This window comes from Colobus angolensis, unplaced genomic scaffold (assembly GCF_000951035.1).
Source record: "Colobus angolensis palliatus isolate OR3802 unplaced genomic scaffold, Cang.pa_1.0 Scaffold20, whole genome shotgun sequence".
Lineage (NCBI taxonomy): Eukaryota > Metazoa > Chordata > Mammalia > Primates > Cercopithecidae > Colobus > Colobus angolensis.
The window spans coordinates 6872064-6895186 of NW_012115155.1; the positions used below are offsets into that span (position 1 = coordinate 6872064).

Genomic DNA, 23123 nt, shown 5'->3' on the forward strand with positions numbered 1-23123 from the left:
GGAATGGTGCTAAACATTTAAAACCCACCCCATGATCCAATCACTTCCCACCAGGCCCCACCTCCAACATTGGGGATTACAGTTGAACATGAGATTTGGGCAGGGACACAGCTCCAGATCATATCATTCTGCCACTAGCCCCTCCCAATCTCATGCCCTTCTCATATTTCAAAATCTAATCATGCCTACCCAACAGTTCCCCCAAATTTTAACTCATATTAACATTAACTCAGAAGTCCACAATCCAATGTCTCACCTGAGACAAGGCAAGTCCCTTTCACCTATGAACCTGTAAAATGAAGATACAATGGGGCTATGGGCATTTGGTAAATAGTCTTATTCCAAAACAGAGAAATTGGCCAACAGAAAGGGAGTACAGGCACCGTGATACTCAGCAGGGCAGTCATTACATCTGAAAGCTCCAAAATAATCTCTTTTGACTCCATGTCTCACCTCCAGAGCACATTGGTGCAAGGGGCTAGCTCCCAAGACCTTGGGAAGTTCTGCCCCTTCCCTTAGGCTTTGTAGGGGACAGCCCCTGTGGCTGCTTTCAGAGACTCACAGTGCAAGCTGTCAGTGGATCTACTGTTTGGGGATCTGGAGGATGGTGGCCCTCTTCTCATAGCTCTACTAGGCAGTGCTTCAGTAAGGACTTTGTGTGGGGGCACCAACCCCACATTCCCCCACCACGCTGCCCTAGTAGAGCTTCTCCATGAGGGCTCTATCCCTGGAGCAGGTTTTTGCCTGGACATACAGCCTTTCCAAAAACATTTTGAAATCTAGTTGGAGTCTCCCAAACCTCAACTCTTGCACTCTGTACACCCTCAGACTTAACACCACCTGGAAACCACCAAGGCTTATGGTTCACACCCTTTGAAGCAGCAGCTCAAGCTATATCTGGGTCTCTTTAAGCCACACTGAAGCTGAATGGGATAAGATGCAGGGAGCAATGTCTCGAGGCTGCACAGGGCAGTGGGACCCTGGTCCTGACCTATGAAACCATTCTGTCCTCCCAGGCCTCCAGGCTTGTGATGGGACAGGCTGCCATGGAGGTCTCTGAAATGCCTTTGAGGTTTTCCCATTAACATTCTGCTCCTCTTTACTTATGCAAATTTCTGTAGCCAGCTTGAATGCTTTCCTTGAAAATGGGCTTTTCTTTTCTACCACATGGCCAGCTGCAAATTTTTCAAACCTTTACACTCTGCTTTCCTTTTAAATATGAGTTCTAGTTTCAGGTCATTTCTTTGCCCATGAATATGAACATATGCTGTTAGAAGCAAGCAGGCCACATCTTGAAAGCTTTGCTGCTTAGAAATGTCTTTCACCAGATACTCTAAACCATCCCTCTCAAGTTCAAAGTTCCATAGATCCCAAGAGCAAGGGCACAATGCTGCCAGGTTCTTTACTAAAGCATAGTAAAAGTGACCTTTACTCCAGTTCCCAATAAGTTTCTTTATATATATGATACACATGCATACACACACGTGTGTGTGTATACATATATTTTTTAAATGAGGCAGGGTCTCACTTTGTCACCTAGACTGGAGTGCAGTGGCACGATCTTGGTTCACAGCAGCTTTGATTTCCTGGGTTCAAGTGATCTTTCTGCCTCAGCCCCCCAAGTAGCTGGGATTACAGGCATGCACTACCATTCCTGACTAATTCTTTTTGATAGAGATGGGGTTTCACCATGTTGCTCAGGGTGGTCTCAAACTCCTGAGCTCAAGTGATTCATCCACCTATGCTTCCCAAAGTGTTAGGATTACAGGCATGAGCCACTGTACCTCACCTAATACATTTCATATTTCCATCTGAAACCTCATCAGCCTGGACATTATTGCCCATATGACTCAGAGTTTTGGTGAAAACAATTTAACAAGTCTCTAGGAAGTTCCAAACTTTCCCTCACCTTCCTGTCTTCTTCTGAGCCATTCAAACTGTTCCAATATCTGCTGATTACCCAATTCCAAAGTTGATTCCACATTTTCAGGCATCCTTAGAGCAATTCCCCATTGCTGGTACCAATTTTCTACAGTAGTCCATTCTTGCATTGCTGTATGGAAATCTTGAGACTGAGTAATTTATCAAGAAAAGAGGTTTAATTAGCTAACAGTTCCACACGCTGTAGAGGAAGCATGATGGCTCTGGGGAGGCCTCAGGGAACTTACAATCGTAACGGAAAATGTAGGAAAAGCAGGCATGACTTACACAGCGGGAGCAGGAGAAAGAGAGGTTGTAGGAAGAGGCTACACACTTTTAAACGACCAGATCGCATAAGAACTCTATGATGAGAACAGCATTAGGGAGGACAGTGCTAAACCATTAGAAACTTCCCCCATGTTCCAGTCACCTCCCACCAGGATTCATCTCTAACACTGGGGATGACAATTGAACATGAGATTTGGATAGGAACACAGATCCAACCATATCGTGGGGCTAGGCAAAGAAGGGAAACTGGAGGAAAGACAAGCCTTGTTGAGCTCAGCAGGATCATGAATGTGGAGATGCAATAAGAAGGTCCCCCAGGTCCTCCTGGCTTCCCTGGGTGTTCTGGCCTGATATTGTTTGGCTGAATGAATACTTTTTCTGTTTGGAAGTGGAAAATAACAAATGGGTGTTAAAGGTGTCTCCCAGAAAGCCTGCTTGCTCTTGTTCACTTTTGTTCTCAGCCCCAGCTTCCAAGGAGAGATGATGAATCAAAGTAAGTCTAGACATTCCAAAGAATAAAAGGGCCAAGATTGACTGACAGTCTGTAGTCCTTGTTCTGGGAAGTAGGCTCTCACCCCTTGCTTGAGAGCCTTTTCCTACTATTCTTCCCGAGCAGGCTCATGTCACAGGAGCACCAATCAGCCTGCATTCTCGGTGTGCATGTGTTTGAGTTCTCATATTTATGTCTATTTGTAAAGAGAAGCAAGTAGGAGACATTGACTGATTGCTGTCCATAGGGACAATTTCTACATGGGGTTTCCAGTGCTAACTGTGAGTATTCTAACTTTTATGCCTTATAGGAAGTTTTGCTTTCCCTCTTTAGGGTATGCTTTCATTTTGTTCTCATGTAAAGCCCCTTTGAAAGTCACAATTTTTATGCTCGTAAGTGAAAAACATCTACCAAGTTAGTTATTTAGAATGTGGGCTTGGTAGGAATCCCAGCACTCACGTTTCCTACTTTTGGCAAATTGTTTGACTTAGGGGAGTTACCCAGCCTCCTACACCTCAGTTTCTTTCTCTATAATTAATCCTAGAATCTATTTATAAGTTTGCTGTGAAGCTTCTATGAGATAATGGATGTAAACTGCCAGAAAAAAAGACCTGACATTATATATCTACTTCGTGGTGGATACTATTAGTTATTATTTTCATTATGCTGTCCCCAGAAATACAGACTCTGGTTTCTTGCTGTTTCTGGGTATATGGTGATAAAAATAATAACTAATAATATTTTTTGTGTGCATAACACCTGACACAATGAAAGCACTCATGAAAACTAATTCAACAGAGTGAATAACTAGTTATAATTGAACATGATCTACCATAGTGTAAATGGTTAAATTTAATAATGATTTTAATTTAGTTTAAATTTAATAATAGCTTTCTGATCATTGTTTTGCCAGTTACTCCTTAACTCTCTCTCTTTCTTTCTCTCTCTCTCTCTCTCTCTGTGTGTGTGTGTGTGTTTGTGTGTGTGTGTGTGTGTTGGTGCTGTTATAAAAGCATGTACTTTTATTTTTTGTGAATTTTTTGGAGTTTAGAATAGTTTTCAGCACTTACTACATGTGAAGCATTCTGGCAAACTATCTTGTTTTCCCAAAGTTTTATTCTTAAATGTCCACACCTACAGAAAAGTTGAAAATATAATGAGTAGCCAGATACCCTTCAGGTTTACGATTCTGCCACATTTGCAAATTTGTGCCCTCCTCATCTCTTTCTCTTTTTCTCCTCTCCTCATTTTCTCAGACATTTAAAAAAAATTTTGTGGAACCATTTGAAAATAAGTTGTAGAGATACGGATAATTTAAACCTAAAGACTTTAGGTTTTATCATCTAAGACCAAATATATTCTTCTATGTAACCAGACATAAGAAACCATTCATAAGAAAATAAGCATTAATTAAATTATGCAATATATAGTCCATGCTTTTCCTACAGTGTCTTTTATAGCAGTGTCTATTTTCATGTTTTTATTCAGAATTCAAGCAGTGTCTACAATTTGGATTTAATTGCCATGACCCTGCAGCTTCCTTTAATCTAGAAGGCCCAGCTCCCTGACCCCTTCTTGTTGCTTTTGTTGTTGTTGTTGGTTGGTTGGTTTTCATGACATTTATCTTTTCTGGAGATTAAAAGACAGTTGTTAAATAAAATGTACCATATTTGGATATTTCTGATTATTTACTCAGTGTAGAACATTTTGACAAGAAAGTCTCATGAGCAATGCTTGCCTCTTTAGTGTAGCCCATGAGCAGACACATGACATCAGTTTGTCCTGATACTGGGGATGCTCCTCGCTATCATTTGGCTAACGCAGCTCTGCCAGATCATTGCATTGTGAAGGCAATTTACAACCAGTGAGTGAATTATCTTTAGTATTACGGGAGGACACTATGTGAATGCCCTGTTCCCCAACATTTCCTCCCAATATGGTAAGGACCCTGACTCCTTGAAGTTATTACACTGAAATCTGTGACATGTTGCTTTTCTAATTCTACAGTTTCACGTTTATTGCTGTCATTCTGCAACCTTACCTAGAGAAGAGGTTTTTTTTTAATTTATTTTTATTTTTTTAAATTTTTCTCTTTCCCTGACTCCATCTCCCCTTGTGTCGTTATGGACTATAATTTGTGGTCCCTTTAATTCTGTTCCTGTTTCTTTTTTATGTGTGTCTGTTACTCTTGGAGCATTTCCTGGTGGTCTTACATGGAAAGACGTTCTCAGTGTCAACTTGAACTTTTCCCTACCCTAGACCCAGACTCAGCTCTTTTCCTAAAGCAGCCTACCTCTTTTTTGTAGGAAATGGTATTTGGAGACCAAGACCTAGGTGTTTCGTTTGCTTACTGATTCCGGCTCCTTTCCGTGGACAGAGCTAAAATTGTGTGTGTGTGGGGGGGGGGCGTGTTTATGAGTTCACAAGGTTATTTACAAAACAAACCTAGTTCCGTTAGATTCTTTTCTCATCATTCTCTCTTCAATACATATATGATATATACGAAATACATATATAGAATACATATATATGACACATATATATGATACATATATGTGTATCTTCTCTCACAGTAAGACCTTATTTCAGCAATGTCAGTGTATTTACTCATTTACTCCATTCTACAATATACATATAATATTTCCAAATTACTTCAGCAATATCATATCAATAACAAAGTAAAGTTAAAGACTTCCTTGAATTTTAATTTTTATCCTTAGAATTTATTCTGCCAAGAAGGAATAGTGAGACAGAATACTATTTGAAAGTTGCTTAAATTTACTTTTTTTCTTTTTTATGGTTATTTTATCAATTTAATGTACAGCTAGGCTTTTTAGTTTCTGATTAATATTCAATTGTAGGACTTGCCTTTTCTTTATCCTTTTGATTTTGTTTTGACAATGTAAAGCATTTTCATGTTAAAAAGTCAAATACAGACAAATATGCACACACTGGCTGATCAGAGACATTCCTATTGCCTACATGTTGTTCTTACCCATCTTTTTCAGATAACTATTTATATCAGATTGTCCTTTCTCTGTGTATTCATTTTTCTCTTTTGTGTCTTCACAGAATGTATCATACTCTTTTGTGCTTCAATACCTTGATTTTGTCACTTTACAATATACAGTGGAAATCATTCTAGATCAGTTTATGGAGATCTTATGTATTATTTATTATGGCTGCATTGTACTTTACTGTGTCAGTTAACAATGCTTTATTCGATCAGACACCTAAGGATGTGTATTTAATTTTTTTCCAATATTCTGCTATTTGCAATATATAACCTTGGCTGCACAGCAGAATTTCAAGTACGTATCTAAACATCCTTTCCCACCATGTGTCACTTTCATGCTGATTTCAAAAGCTGTCACTGATGTGGATAAAAATTCTGGTAGTCCATTAAGCATTTAGTAGTAAGTGAATACCTACTGTAGGCCAGATGTTAGGGACACAGAGATTTCTGAGACAGATTTTCATATGTAGTACTTGCAGTTTAGCAGGGGATGTTGAGGAAACAGGTTGTTGTAATACCATGTGAATGGGACAAGCACAGGATGTTAGCAGAACCAGAAAAGACCACCCGTTGGATAGGACACCAGCATCACGCAATCTCATTTATCTTGCGATGACCTTCAGAGTAGGGACGTCAGCTGAAAGAAAGATGAGTAATTCTGCTCTCATCTCTGAGTTTTCTTTTTGTCTATCTCCTCTAGAATCAGAATATAAGCTCCATGAGAATAGAGTAAGTAGATGCTCTCACCCTTAGAGAAGGCTTCTCTTCTTTTCTGAACTGGTACAAGGAGATGTAAGTGCTGCCTTTGGATATCTCTTCAAAGGACAAAGGCTAGCCCTTTGCAGTCAGCTCACTAGCTCATGATGACCTCTGAGTTCAATACTGGCCACTTTAGATCTTGTAAACAAAGGGACAACAAGTACTATTATACTTACGCTATTACAGCACAACAAACACAAAAACTGTTTATTACGTACTTGTGTTCCAGTACACTTATTATGTACTTGTGTGGGTCCCCAGTCTTATCCTCAGCATGCACCAAAATAGTGTCGGTGACCATGATAATCCTAATGACCTCATAAAGCCTTCTAATGACAATCAAACCACTACCGACAGCCCCACAGTCTTCTTTCCATCAGGTGACTTCGATTTAGGGCTTCTTTTCTCCTTTTCCTTTGCCCAAAACACCAGTACACTGAGTATGGGGGGATGGCATCTTGTCACCACCCCTTCCCCCTGCAGCCTGCCATTTGCTGCTGCAGATATTCTTCCCAACAGGAATGCAACACAAGAGAGTCTGCCTTCCTAGAACCAGATGTGAACTCCCTGAGCTCAGGCTCCAGCCTGTTAGGGAAACTTGCACCCCTCATGCGACCCCTTTTCAGTCCCTAACATAGTGCTCTGCATACGCTAGGTGTCTAAATTAAAAGTAATAATGATAATAATAATAAAATAAACTACTGAACAGTAAATAAACAAATATGATACAGTGCACACAGAATCCGTTCCAAACCACTACCCCCTAAGACCATAAAACAGATTTCCCAGGTCTCTTTGATCATGCCTATTTTAAACCAAGAAAAAAGAAAAAAATTACCCCCCTGAACAGCTACATAAAAAGTCAAGGCTAAAGTGAAGTGTGAAGATAAATCAGCCAAATATGTTGTCTGGAAGTCGTAAAGTGTGGCGCACGCAGGCAGGTGGAAGGCAGTAATGGATGGAGCCCGCCGCGCTGCGGTGTCTGCATGGCATTAATGCAGAGCGCATGGTAGCCCTACCAGCCACCCTGAACCGGTAATGCGCACGCCCCCAAACAGCAGAAACCCAGACACTAAAAGCAGCCATGTCTGCGGTGGTTTCAGTGAGGCACGGATGGATTCTCGCACAGACAGCTGGGCTGGTGCACATGGGAGGGAAAACAGCTCCTGGGGGACTTCTGAAGCCTTTTAAAGGAATTGGAAATCACTTTACACCAATTGTCTCCCTTCCCTTTAAAGGTCGGGCGGGAGGAAGGTGGAATGTACCCCCTCAGTAAAGGTTCCCAGAAGTGTTTCTAATAATGAAATTATCTCTTCACATCCTCCCGGATTCGCTTCAACAGAACGACTCACAGCAGTTCAGCTTTGACTTGGAGTCAGGTACCAGGCAAAGGGTTAGGAAGGAGGAGCAGGCCGGGCGTCGTGGCTCAGGCCTGTAATATCAGCACTTTGAGAGGCCGCGGCAGGCGGATCACCTGAGGTGGGAGCTCAAGACCAGCCTAACCAGCCTGGAGAAACCCTGTCTGTACTGAAAAATACAAAATTAGCCGGGCATGGTGGTGGCGCCTGTAATCCCAGCTACTCGGGAGGCTGAGGCAGGAGAATCGCTTGAACCCGGGAGGCGGAGGTTGCAGTGAGCTGAGATCACGCCACTGCACTCCAGCCTGGGCAACAAGGTCAAAACTCCATCTCAAAAAATAAAGAAAGAAAAAAAGAAAAAAGGAGGTAGGAGCACCTACTCAGAGCCAGCACCATGCTCAGTTCAACCCTATGCTTATGATTCAGTGTTTGTGACAACACAGCACAATGAGTTTTGCCGTTTACAGAGGAGGAGACTGAGGCTGAGGGAGGTGATGGGTCTCTTGCATGTTCAGGAATCCAGTGGGTGGTAGAGCTGGCCTTGGAAGCCAGCCCTGATGATGGCAAAGCTCCAGCTTCCCCTCATCACATCTGCTTCCATGAACCATGAAGCCCTTTCCAAGCCTATATTTACTCAGCAGTCATTACCTATGATTTAAATGGAGAGACGAGGGACAAACTTACGAAAAATTAAATAACTATCAATGCAAAATGACAAGAGAGATCACAAGACTGCCCATGAGTAGATGTAAAATGAGCAGTAGAGACAGTACTTTGAGGATTATTTAAACTGTCTTTACCCTTGGCATAGAAAATGCACTTTGTCAACATACATAACTACAGCAGAAGTGACCCTGGGGACCTTAATATAAACTTGCTCTATTACAATAGGAGTATAAGTGAGTTGGCACACTGTTCAAAGGATGAGAAGCAGCTCCTCACAGTGATTTCAGTTCAATTAAGCTGGGTATTGACAATCTGTAGGCTTCCCTTCCTTCCAAGCATGGTGATATAAAAATTGCAGTTTTTTCTGGCTCTGCAAAGAGACAGATATGTGTGCAGAATGAGGTCTTATTAATCAGAGTTATTTCTTGTCTCTCCTTTTTTACTTTCCTTTTGTTTGCTCTTCCTTGTGAGTTGTGATCCCCATGGTAACAGATAGACTTGCTTACAGCATCTGTAATTACTAGTATTAATAATAATGATCATCTTAATCAGACCAATCTCATATGATGAGAGAAAAAAATATGAAAGAAAATTAAATTGTGGCTCTGTATGTAAACCGTTTACGGCTTCCAAAATGAGAGCCAGAGGAACCAGGTAGGTCACACAGAGATCCGCTAGTGAAGGCTGCTTGGGAGCTTCTCTGGGGTGATGACCAGAGAAGATTGTACCACATTGATGCAAATACAAAATGTTTCAGAATATTCCACCCTTACTACTCTGCTGGCTCTTTGTACAGCCTGTTTTTCTTTTCTCTTTTTGCTATTGTTGAGTGTGCGTGTGTGTGTATGTGTGTGTTTCGAGCTTTTAACTTGAGACTTCTTTTCAATTTGGACCGTTCCATAATACAGGCTTAAAAGAGCAGCTTCAGAAATGCTGAAAGTAGGAACCTGACAGTATACAAATGACTAATTAGTTTCTTCACTTGACGAAGCCATCCAGAAGTCCTAACTCGGGTGCTCAGTGCTAGCTTAGGCTCTGGTAGCCTGAGGATGAAAGACCGCTCTTGACCTTGGAAGTTCTCAAGGAAAAGAGTGCACAGACTTCACTGGGCAGGGCTCTGTAATAACCTCTACCCACCGACTCTGCCCCAGACAGATCTCTAGAAAGCCCCTCTTCCTTTACCTGTAGTCTACAGAGTATTTATAACAGCCTCAGACATTTGTCATTCTTGTGTGCACAACTTTCTCCCCAGATCATGGTAGGCTTTTGGAGAAGTTAACATATTTTCCTTCAGTGTATGTACGCTGGTGGATAGAAGAGCACTCACTGGGCACATATTTAAACACAGGAATGAATTATGCATTTCACATCCTAAAAGATCTCATAGCTTTATGAAGAAATGAACTTGAAAGCTCAAAATCGCAATGCAACTTGGGAAATGCTTTACTGGTTTACATATCAATACACAGGCTGTCTTCGGAAGTTAGGGGGCACAGCATTTGATGGCCCATAACTCATAGTTCCTTTCTACATGAAGAAGGCATGATAGCTGCTCTGGATCTGGATCATGAGATCGTTCACACTCATGCCAACCCACTATGCTGAATGCAACTTTAAAAAAGCCAATACTTCACATAGATAACTATTACTTTCAGCGAACTGGAATGCTTAGTGAAGTGGCCCTATTTCTGTTCCCAGCTAATGATGAACAGGTTCCTGCCTGTTCAAAAATCTCCAAATGCAGTCGTCTCCTAAGCAAAAGAATTGATCTGTGTTAGTCAATACATGTATGCCTTTGAGCAGTGAAAGAGAAGAGGCTATGTTTCTAATTGTGGGATTGACTAGTGGTGTGCAGTGGAAGTAACGAAAGAGAAAAATGAACTGGGTAGCAAAAGGTAGTATCAGAGGGCAATATTTTTCCAGGTTTCTGGGTCCATGGGTACTAAAGAACAAATTATCTTGAAGGAATTTCAGGAAATGCAAAGGACACAAATAGAGAGATACATGGGGCTGTCCTATCGTGGAAAAACAACTTAACAAGGTGGTAATAATTTAGTATATATAGGGGCAGCTATATCACAAGAAATCACAGTCCATCACACTTGTGAATCTCATTTGCAGAGTATGCTCCCCATCCCAGTCCTCTAAGGAATGAAGTCCAAGCCCTCACTCTAATGTTGTAGAAAACTTCTAATGTTTAGAGTCTTTACTCATTTGAGTGCCACACAGTCTATGTGTACCAAATCATTATAATACTTTTATGGATGCAAAGATTGGTGTAAATATGAATATTTTCCAATGAGGAAAGCTCAGAAATGTTATGAAACTTGTCAAAAGCTTTACTGCTGACATGGAGCAGAACATAGATTCCAGTCTGAATAGGATTGTTTCTAAAGCCAGCCTATTTCATGGTATTATTGGTGCCATTGCTGCTTTTCAAATATTACCAATGAGAAACCTGGGCTTTGAAGAAGTAATAATTTCATCAAGGTTGCTCCCACAGTAAGTGTTGTGCTGGCACACAAACCCAGATCTGCTGACTCCAGAGCCCATACTAGGTTCACTAACCTCCACTGTCCAACTAACTTGACCATCTTGAACATTTAGCTTAGTGGGTCCAATTTTCGCTGAAGTCGTGTGTGAGTCCACCTAAAAGTGAATCTCTACCTCCTCACCCATCTAAAGGACCGTCAAAATGAATTTTGCTTGTTCAAAAATCATTCAAAGATGACTTCCACATAAACCTCTCCAAAGGGTGGTTTTGCAAACCACCCTTCCCTAGCCTCGAGCAGGCATCAGGAGTATCTGTCACCAAAGCTGACTTTCTTTCAGTGGCATTAACACCTGACCTTTCAATATTTAGTCAGGATGCAGGGCTAAATCTACACAACCGCCAGTGCAGCTAAGGAAGAAAAGGTAGGAAGCAAGGAAAAATATGATGGCATCTTTATTTTCTTTCTTGCCAAAAACAATATGATATTGATAAAGTAATTCAATGAGTAAATGAATAAGGAAATCAATCAATGAATGTATGAACAATCAGATGAGCTAATATATGGATATGAAAAGCTATGTATACTTAGAAGGAAATATAAATCTATATGAATTAGTAAATGTGGAGACCAATTTTGGAATCAGATTGGATGCGTTGAGACTGGGGATAAGTCTAAGAGATAGATACACACGACATAGATGGGAAAAATAATATCCATTTACTTCCATGTTTTAGTCTTTATCCTGCTATCTCCCAAAAGAACACTAATCAGAGGACATAGAGTAAATTCAAAATAAAAGACAACTCAGGGCCTGTAGGTTTCAAGCAATCATTTCTCCTGTCCCTCATACAGTCTTTGAAGCTAAGGTTTGTGATGTCAGTTAAATATATCTTATGATCGCACAAACACACACACACTGTGTGTGGTGGATTATTGTACTGGAGATAATGTACGTTAAATGTGCTAGTATAAAGCAGTAACACAACATTTAGTATTATAGATTAGACAGAGTTTTTCTTGTCTTCTTTGTATAAGCATCATGGACATTTCAAAACTGTCCATCTTTATTTCTCCCTCTACAACATTTCATTATTGATGGATAAGATTTTTGGTTATTTTATCAGCATTTGTCTATACTGATATGAATAACATTTTTAAAGTTTTGGGTTAATTGTTTTTGTAATATTATTATCTTTACCAACATGAATTATGTCCTGTTTTTGTTTTTGAAGTCAGAGGCAAATAACATCAATTTGTTTAGACTTTATAGAAAATATAATCTTAGGTTGGATGCAGTGGCTCGTGTCTATAATCCCAGCACTTTGGCAGGTTTTTTGAGGCCAGGAGTTCAAGGCCAGCCTGGGCAATAAAATGAGAGCCCATCTCTAAAAAACTTTTAAAAAATTATCTGAGTGTGATGGCACACACCTGTGGTTCCAGCTACTTGGGAGTCTGAGGCAGAAGGATCACTTGAGCCTGGGTGGCCAAGGCTGCAGTGAGCCACGATCATGCCACTGTCCTCCAGCCTGGGCAACATAGCAAGCCCCTGTCTCTAAAAAATAAAATATAACTTTGCCTCAGTGAAACGCTGGAGACATGTGGGTTATCAGTGGACTGGTTTTAGGAAATAGTCTTCAGACGAGTCGGATTGTTGGAGCACAGTTTAATTTTATGCTGAGTATTAGGCCATTCTTGCATTGCTAAATGGGAATACCTGAAACTGGGTAATTTAGAAAGAAAAGGGGTTTAATTAATTGGCTCACGGTTTTGCAGGCTGTACAGGAAGCATGGTGACAGCATCTATCATCAGCTTCTGGGGAGGTCTCAGGGAGCTTACAATCATGGTGGAAGGTGCAGTGGGAGCAGGCAGTTCAGATGGCAAGAGCAGGAGCGAGAAAGAGAGTGGATGGAAGGTGCCATGCACTTTAAACAACCACATGTCACGAGAACTCACTCACCATCGCAAAGACAACACCAAGCCATGAGGGATCCGCTCCCATGGCCCAAACACCTCGCTCCAGGTCCCATCTCAACACTGGGGATGACAATTCTACTTGAGATTTGATCATGGACAAATATCCAAACCATATCATGCTGCAAGAAGTATTTTCTTTTATAGAATTGGAAAATCCTTTAGAGATAATTAAAATCATACTCTCTTTTTCTCCTGCTTCTAATATGTTGAAACTGAGGTTTGGAAAGATGAAACAACATGTCCCAAGTTGTGTACCGAGCTAGAGAGGGAGAAAGGACTAACAAAGGGCGCCCAAGTGGCCTTTTCTTTTCTCTTTTCAGCTCAGTCATGCCGACTGCTGTGCCTCTGCTTCATAGCTGTGCTAATTAATAGTGGTGACTTTCAGTGTACGTGCTCATCGTTACTGTCTCATGGATGTGCCTCGGGTCATTTCTTTACACTCTGGACCTTAGTTTGTCCATTTGTAAGACTAAGAGGATGGGGAGGGAAGAAACCACATGAATTCTCTGCTAGGTTCCTTTTCAGCTCTGAGAATTTATGAAGAGTAATGATGTAATTATGCGGGCAAGATTCTCAGATGACAAAAGCTTTTCAAGTCTTCCTATTTCCTCTTTTGCTGTATTTGAGAGGATGTTCAGAATTAAATTGTATGTCCAATTGCAGTAAATGTTTTAGCCTAGGTTATTACCACAGAGTGTCTGATACATCCCAGATAGAGTCTTGCAACTTTGTATTTGTAGGTTGCTTTTCCATATTACCAGTGCTGCCAGGGTATTGCTCTCTTGTTTTTGTTGCAATTGTTGTTGTTTTCTTAACTGAATATAAAACTAAGCTTCAGAAAAGAGAAGGGAGCTGGGCATGTTGCCTTATGTCTGTGGTCCCAGCTACTTGGGAGGCTGAGGTGGGAGAATTACTTGAGCCCAGGAGTTTGAAGCTACAATGAGTTATGATCACACTACTGCACTCTAGCCCGGGCAACAGAGAGAGACCCTGTCTCTTTAAAAATATATTTTTTTTAAATAAAAGGAAGTGATTTATCCAAGCTTGTTGTTGGCAGATACAGGCTTCAAATACAGATCTCCCAAGCTCTAATACCCAAATATCTCCCCTCTCTCACTGCCTTAACCTTCTTTCTCCTATTATGTAAAATATGTCCTTCCGCCATGATTCAAAGGTCCTCATCTCTGTGTTCTTTCATTGTAAATCTTCCCAAATATTTTTGGCAAAGAGAGGTAATGTGGGGAATAAACACTAAACAAAACAAAACCCTACAATTAACTTCATTGCATGCAGTGCGGATCACATAATCTCAACCTTGTTCTCTGAGAAAATGGTTCTCTGAAAACATGCTGGTGTGTCTCTTCTGAGGAAGTGTGTCAACAGCTTTGGAGTCAGACATCCTTGGCTCAAGTCCCTGCTTAGTCACTCATTAACTGTGGGATATTGGGTGAACAGCCTAATTCTCATTCACATTTCCCTCGTTTTTGACATAGCAGTATTGCCTCGCCTCCAATGTAGGCATTGTCCATTTTAACTGAGATCATGGGATTCGATGCTTAGTGTAGAGCCTATGGGAAAAGGGCTCCACAATTGAGCTCTTAAGATTACTGACCCCCTTACTAGCCCTGGTGGAGCTCCACAGGGAACACAATTTCTCTGTCATACTCCCCATACAGCACCAGGGTGTTGATTAACATTGCATGCTGAGTGGCCCATCACACTGCTCACTTGCTCCGTTTTTGACATTCCTTCTAACGTCTCTCGCTTTGTGTTGTGTTGTCTGGGCAGAGGACAAGATCTGGACGTCAGTGCAGCACAACAATACAGAGCTGACCCGAGTGCGGGGCGCCAACGCTGAGAAGCCCTATGCCATGGCCTTGGACTACGGGGGCAGCATGGAACAGCTGGAGGCCGTGATCGATGGCTCTGAGCACTGTGAGCAGGAGGTGGCCTACCACTGCAAGAGGTCCCGCCTACTCAACACGCCAGGTAAGGTCTCTGCATGCATGACCACAGTGGGATAGATGGGACTCTCAGACCTGGATTATTAGGCAAAGGAAAATGTGCCAAGAAAGGGGCCATAGTTACCGGTAGTCACTGTGCACTGGAGAGAAACACATCAGGAGGGGTCTGGTGATGTAGTTATCCTGGCTCTGAAATTCAGGATGGAAGCTAGAGTGAGTTCTCTCACCTCTCAAGATTTTCTCCTCATCATAAAGAAAATGATTCCAACACCCACCCTGCAACAGTTGTGAGAATGAAGAACATCTGAAGAGGAATGGGCCTCAAAGAGGCCATTTGAGCTTGACATAGAAAGTGTGGCCATGGGCCGGGCGCGGTGGCTCAAACCTGTAATCCCAGCACTTTGGGAGGCCGAGACGGGTGGATCACGAGGTCAGGAGATCGAGACCATCCTGGCGAACACGGTGAAACCCCGTCTCTACTAAAAAAAAATACAAAGAATTAGCCGGGCGAGGTGGCGGGCGTCTGTAGTCTCAGCTACTCGGGAGGCTGAGGCAGGAGAATGGCGGGAACCCGGGAGGCAGAGCTTGCAGTGAGCTGAGATCCGGCCACTGCACTCCAGCCTGGGCGACAGAGCGAGACTCCGTCTCAAAAAAAAAAAAAAAAAGTGTGGCCATGGGAAATGCTAGTGTGGGGAGAGAATAGAGCTTGATAAGGCACCAGGAGACAAGTTATGTCTGGGGTGAAGGATGCCTGGATGCCTAAGGAGGGCAGCGTTAGGCAGGGAGGCCAGCAAGGCAGGCAGGGCAAGCCTGTGGGTTCATGGCATGAACGGAGCCTGAGAAATGGGGGCTTTAGGGGAAATGGCTCTTTTTATAAGCAAAGTGTGCTTCTAGAAAAAAATTAAACTAACACTGTATATGTATTTATTTATTTACTTTCCTATGGTTATTTTTTACAGTAAATGGATGATTTAGATATTAACATGCTTGGAAAAGGAAAAAAAAAACAAAAAACAACAACAAAAACAACTTCTAGAACTGCTTACCAAGACTCTAAAGAGTCTCTGTAAAATGTAAGATAGGGTTCATCAAAATTTACATGTTCCCTGGGAGTCAGTCATTTTTTGTGAATGTCAGTTCATCATTTGTTTCATGGGAGAAAAGGACAAAAGATCTAAGTGTCTAAGAAAGGGTGTTATAATCTCTAGCCTCAAGAAGCTTACATTCCAGCACTTAGAAGTTAAGAAGTTTGAAAGGCTGGGGAGAAATGGAGAATAAAATATCAACAAAGGGAAAAATCATAGAAACCTAACTAAATTCAAAAGAATGCCTCCCTGATCTAGGATCTTCAGCGAAGACGTTGTTCTACGTAAGTGAATTTTCCAGATAACTGTCACTTATCCTTTTAAGCACCAACAATCTTTCCAAAGAATTTTTAACTATTTGAAATGAAAATCTTTCTCAAATGGATTACACGCTTCCATGCCTTCTTAAACAGAGAATACTGAACATAAAACGTAACCTTTGCTTGATGACTCAGGATCAGCATTGTGAAAATCAATTATTGTACTCTCCTTAGATTCAGCCAGGCTTGCAGGTTTGATTAGATCAGAGGTACCGGTTCGTGTAGCTTTACCCAGCGTCCTCAGAGGGTGCTGCCCTGCCAGAGTCAATGTTTATATTTATGTGTATTTCTCTCTCCATAGCTGTCAAGCCTGCACGTGCTACCTCAGCACTGTTCTCAGGGTGCCTCTCTGCAGAAATGCCCTTCCCTCTTTTCATTGTGTTGTTTCTAGTTTTTGAAGGGTTGGGTTTGGCAGAATTATAGAACAAATGGGAGGGTATGTTCATTCTGACTATGGGACTTCTTTTAGCATATGCACTCTGTGATATCAATTTGGTTACACCATCGCCTTTGCAAATGTGTTCTTTTCTTAACTCAGCTGCCTCACAGTCCCTGATCTTATTTGAATGGGAGGGCATAGGTTTGGCAGCAAGTCATGTTGGGACTAAGGGCTTGTTCCTGTCATTTACCAGTTATGTGCCCTTGTGCAAGTTGCTCAATTTCTACAGTTTCAATTTCACCACCTGAAAAGTTTTCATGAAAATCCTGAACCCATGCGGTTGATCTGAGGATGGAAGAAAAAATTTAGTCTGAATTCCTTGTGCTATGCCTGGTACATAATAGGTACTTAACAAAAACTGGTGTCCTTATTCATAGCTTCCGTTGCAGCAGGGAACATCCAAAATGTGTTCCATAATGGGAAACAAGCACAAACGGAAATTTTATTTCCATTTCAACAATGTAAATAGAATAATTGTATTAATTATGTTGTAACAAAATTGATTAGAAAACTCATACATATAGATAATCTCATCCCCTGAAGACGGCTACTTTAACATTCAGATGTGAATCCTTCCAGACATTCTTCCATGTGTATATTCTCAACGGCACAAGGCAGACAGACCATATGTTTGTGCATGAGGGTCTTCATTAATTCTCTTTTCTCCATGTGTTCTGGATCAAAAGGAGGGAGATAAAGGAGGATACTGGGTATGTAAGCTCAGTGTCTACTTTCTTCTGGTGAGCTGGCTTGGAGAATGTAGCATGAACCATTTTGTCCTCTTGGCTCCCACCTCTGGACCAGTCACCGCTTGTGCAGCAGCAGAGCCCTCATGTACTCAGACAGTCCCATAAAGGTGTGACCTAGCTTCACACTTTCACTGCCAGGACAGCAGCCCCCTGGTCCCCCATGCATGTGAGCTTACCTTCTGGAAAAGCAGGAATGGGAAAAACAATAAACATTTGTAGTCCCATGGATTCAACAGCCAGCGCCCAGGGCATACACCTACAGGAATGTTTTCCTGGTCCTTATTATTACTAAGCCACTCCACTCCCTTCCTAAGGGGAAGCCCAAGGACAGAAGCGGAGGAGGGTAGAGGCCATCTCCTCCTTACCTATCTAAGATTCTGGAAGAATTTTATGCAAGTTTTTCCTTTATCAGATGAATCCTTGGTCTATGCTGGGAAGATTCCCGACCCTGTGATACTCTTTGACAACCTGTATTTGTCACACACAGGAAATGTACAAATATCTTTCTATACCAATAAATGCAACCTCATATCATCATTTTCATTAACTATAGAGTATTTTATTATATGGATGTACTCCAATGAACAAATCTCCTATTTGGACATGTAGATTGTTTCCACTTTTTTTCCGCTATTACACATAATGCTGCATAACAGTTTTGCACTTAGATCTTTGTGAACATAACTGATTATATCCTCAGGACAAATTCCTTGAGGTGTCATTTGCAGGGCAGTGAGTATGCGTATATTTAAGACTCTTGCCGCATTGAATTCTGCAATGCATCAAGGTTGTACCAATTTATACTCCCAACAACACTGTGAGTCTGAGTGCCTATTTCCCAACGATAGATACCATTATCTTCCTTCAACTTTGGCAATGTGGTAAGTGCAAAGGTGTGGAGTCAAAGATGATTATAAATAGTTTTGTTGTTAATTTTTAAAAGTGTGCAGCCTGATTTCCATAGCCTATTGGCTGTTGCTAAGTAGTAGCCAGGGCGAGTAGACACTGTGAAAAATTATAAATTGTGGCTGCAGGTGCATTTAAATCAATAAGAGAATGTGGGGGATGCCCTGTGGTCTTAGATTATCCTATATACTATGCACAATAGTTAATAAATGGATACAATATAAGAAGGCAAAATGAAAGAAAATAAATATTTAAATGGCCAATAATGACTGAGATTTCTTATGTTTGAGGATATGTGTGAGGCGAGCTTCTGGATTTATCTCTAACCCAGACAACAGATCTGCACCGTAAGAGTCATTGTCCCCAGCTGATATTTCAGGAAACAGAACCTCAGAGAGAATAAGATGCTTGTTTAATGCCACACAGAGAGGGGCAGATCTAACTCTTGCAAGCAACATCTCCTGAAGTCAGAGTAAAAGTGCTATTTCTGGTACATCACAAAAGCTGCAAAGAGCCAAGAGTTACAAGGAAATGAAGGAATCAGAAAAAACATGATTTTGTATACATTTCCTTATTGTGTAGGAAAATGGAAGGAGAGAGAAGCGCACCCAGCACTGTCTCTGTGAAGGCCACAGAGTTGTCAGGGTTGCCTGAGCTGGGCACATTCCTGGGTAGCATCATAGGGTTTGCGTCGTCCTGGCCTAGACACAGCAGCTTCCATGGCTCACACACCCCTTCACGGGAAGGCCTGTGTGTCCCTACACAGCATCCCCAGAGCCTCCTCCTGCCTACTCTCAGCTCCAGCAAGAGGTCTGGTTCCATTCATTTAGCAGCAGCAGAGGGAGAAGTAGGAGACAGGCAGGATAAGGTCACGCATGGGTCACCCCTGGGCCTTTTTCGTTCAGTTAGTGACTGAACCATGACACTGTCATTTTATGACAGTCTTCTTGGATGTATTTTCCTCAGAACTACAGATAAGTGCCCACCAGTGGAATGCATCCTCCATCTCTCTAGCTGAAGATTTATACTAGAAACTCTCTCCAATGTCTCACCAGGACATCCGTATCCTAGGGAAAGTGTCTTTGTGATTCTCATGGATCTTTGTCGTTCCCCTCACTCTGCTTGCTGCTTTCTACTGTGATCTTTCTGCAGGGCCAGAGGCCCTGTGCTACAGTGCAGCTTCCAGTACAGAGCCCAAGGTGGGAGAATCACTACAGTCTGCCAGTACTCACAGTACCTTGTCACGGGGGAGGAGGCAGCCACTTATCCCCACAGAAAAAGGCTTCCTTGGTTGAGCCCAGGCCTTTTCTCTCTTGTCAGCACCTTCATAGGCATTTTGCCTGAGACTAGAGTCCTGAAGGTGACATGTGATGAGCACACAAAATGAAACAGGAGGACAGAAAAATAAATATCAAAGCCATAGTCTGGAAGATTCTTTAATCACGTGGCCAATTAGTTTGATAACCCATAACTTTCCCCTGGAAGGAGGACAAGATGGAGAGGGACATAGGCAAGTGACCACATGGGGAAACTGAGTGCCCAGATCTCTGCTGGGAATGGGCATTGGAAGGCCTGCCTATCCCACAATTCTTTTGCAATAGTGTCTATGGTGCCGTGAAAGCCCCCCTACTGGATTCAGTCGTTGGGGTGTCAGTGTCCAGTGTAGGCATCCTCTTGAACTCACCACTCCATGTAATGCAAGTCTATTTGTGGAAACCCTTTTCAGTAAAGCCGTGAGCTATCGCAGGCAGAGGTAAGAAGTCAATATTGAAACACGTGAAAGCGCTGGAAATTCAGACTCCATTACTTCAAAATCTAACGGCTGTAGGACAGCCTGGTCTGGAATTTACTTTGGTTTTTTGGAACAGAAAGCATTTGCAGAGCAAATCAGACATGCAAGCAAGATTGCGGTGAGGATTGTGTAAGTTCTTCAAGAGCCCTAAGAACCCAGAGCCCTACAGCACCACAGAACCTCTGTTTACCTACCAGTAATGTGCTGGTTAAAAGCCATTCCTATTAATTCATTCATGCAGCTGAGAGTGGTTTCTGCCTGCAGTCAATTGCTTTACCTAGTTATGTTACAGTGGAATTTAAAGGGACAGCATGCTATTTCTTTTAAAGTATTTTAAAATTCTGATTTTTTAAATTTTTCTGTAATTACTGATACTTTAGTGAGCATACAGCTAACTGCCTATATATACCATACATAATAATCTAGACTACATAATATGTACTTTGTATGGATACATATATATAATATATATGATGTATATACTATGTAGTACATGCTATGTCATGTTTGTCCATAATTGTATATACATTCATCACATACTCTTTATGTGTCCAAACAGCTCTGTAAATACACTTGTGCACATTAATTCTGTTTATTTGCAACATTCACCTTCCCATGTGCAGAAAATTAATGATTTCCTTTTGAAATCTGAGTAAGGAATTGTGATGTAGAAAAGTCAAATTACAGGTAGAGAAGAAACAGTACATCCAGGTACTCTGGGGTTCACAAAACTAAAAATGCTTTGTTCTCAATACTTGTACCACCCAATATCAATTAGCAGAATTGACATTTTTCTTTCACACGCTAGGCATTTTTGAGTATCTGTTTTGTGCCAGGCACTGGGGAGTGAAAATAAAACACTGGAAAAACAGAGTTCTTGCCTGCATACTTGTGGTAGGGAAGACAGAAACTCCCCCCTACAGGCCTCCTGCCCCCCGCCCACAGAGTCAGTGCATGATGACAGTGACGCTGAAAGGTCCAGAAGGACAAAGGACTAGAGTGTCAGTGGATGTGGGGAGCTGCATTTCACATGAGGTGGCGGGAAAGTCCTCCTGGTGTGCAGGAGCTATCCAGCAGGACCCTGAGTGAAGGGACAGGATGAGGCAGGTGCCTGTTTGGGGCAGAAGATTCTGGGCTGAGGAATAGCCAGAAGGCCAGTGTGGCTAGAGGAGGAGTAAGGGTGGGAGGAAAATGATGGAAAGTGGTATCCAGAGGCCAGATTTTACAAAGCCTGGGACTGTGAATTTTATTCTAAGAATAAAGGGAAATCACTGGAACATTTTAAGTGGAGGATTCTCTTTCTATTTCAAATCCAAAGGGTAATGTCAGTTTATGTAAGTCAGGCTAAACCAGGTATGAATAATTTCATATGAATAATTTGCTAAGCACATAGACATTTTAGGTCACCCCCTATGACTGGTGAACTGGAAAAAGCTATGAGCTCCCTGAAGGAAGAAACATGTCTTATATCACTCTGTAACCTCACCTTCTAATTCGGGGCTGTGTGTGGAAGGCTCAGCGACCACCTTGGAGCCCCTCTGATTCATGGTGGTGCTTCTGTTCTTTCTCACCCAACTAACTGAGCTGAGATTGCTTTGGCTACTTCACCCACTATGTTCTTGCTGCGGCCCACTTTCACCATGCTCACAAAGCTTGGAGGTCCGTGTCAGAGAGCTGCAATCTCGGCAATCTCGGCACTCTGCTCCCATATTTCTTTCCTTTCTTCTTTCCATCTTTCCTTCATCTCTTTCTTTGTTCCTTCCTTCTTTCCTAACCATCCCCCTGCCTCCACAGACACATACACAAATATGCGGGTAGAACGGATCCCCAACGTCTACAGTTCTTCCACACCAGAATTAAAACCACAAACTTACATCATGACATCTGGAAGACAAAATATCAGAGTAGTATTTGACATTTTTTTAAGTTATTTCTTAAATTATACTCCCTAACTTTTTTTAAAATTATTATTATACTTAAAGTTCTGGGATACTTGTGCAGAACGTGCAGGTTTGTTACATAGGCATACATGTGCCATGGTGTTTTGCTGCACCTATCAACCCGCCATCTGGATTTTAAGTCCAGCATGCATTAGGTATTTGCCCTAATGCTCTCCCTCCGCTTTCCCCCCACCCTCCGACGAGCCCCAGTGTGTGGTTTCCCTCCCTGTGTCCACATGTTCTCATTGTTCAGTTCCCGCTTGTGAGTGAGAATGTGTGGTGTTTGGTTTTCTGTTCCTGTGTTAGTTTGCTGAGAAGAGTGGTTTCCAGCTTCATCTATGTCCCTGCAAAGGACATGAACTCATTCTTTTTTTTTTATGGCTGCATAGTATTCCATGGTGTATATATGCCACATTTTCTTTATCCAGTCTATCATTGATGGACATTTGGGTTGGTCCCAAGTCTTTTCTATGGTAAATAGTGCTGCAATAAACGTACGTGTGCATGTGTCTTTATAGTAGAATGATTTATAATCCTTTGGAATATATACCCAGTAATGGGATTTCTGCAACAAATGATTTTGTGTGTGTGTGTATGTAGATAGATAGATAGATAGATAAATATATATATTTACCAAAAAGCTATTTCTACTGTACATACAACAAGAATATAATAAACCCAGGTGGGCTGGGTGCCATGGCTCACACCTTTAATCCGAGAGTATTGAGAGGCCGAGGTGGGAGGATGGCTTGAGATTAGGAGTTGGAAATCAGCTTGGGCAACATAACAAGACCTTGACCCTACAAAAAATATTTTAAAAGTTATCCAGGTGTGGTGGGGCACACTTGTAGTCCTATCTACTCAAGAGGCTGAAGTGGGAGGATTGCTTGAGCCCAGGAGTTCTAGGCTGCAGTGAGCTGTAATTGTGCTACTGCACTGCAGCCTCAACAACAGGTGAGAG

The 23123-nt window shown here is 41.9% G+C and overlaps 1 protein-coding gene across 1 annotated transcript in view; it reads left to right on the top strand.

The window, feature by feature from the left end:
• Positions 1-23123, top strand: part of CNTNAP5 (contactin associated protein-like 5) — an 886807-nt gene that overhangs the window by 596387 nt on the left and 267297 nt on the right. The window contains exon 13 of the mRNA XM_011941654.1: positions 14756-14956. Within this exon, the coding sequence (XP_011797044.1) occupies positions 14756-14956 (201 nt within the window). The remainder of the gene's footprint in view (positions 1-14755; positions 14957-23123) is intronic.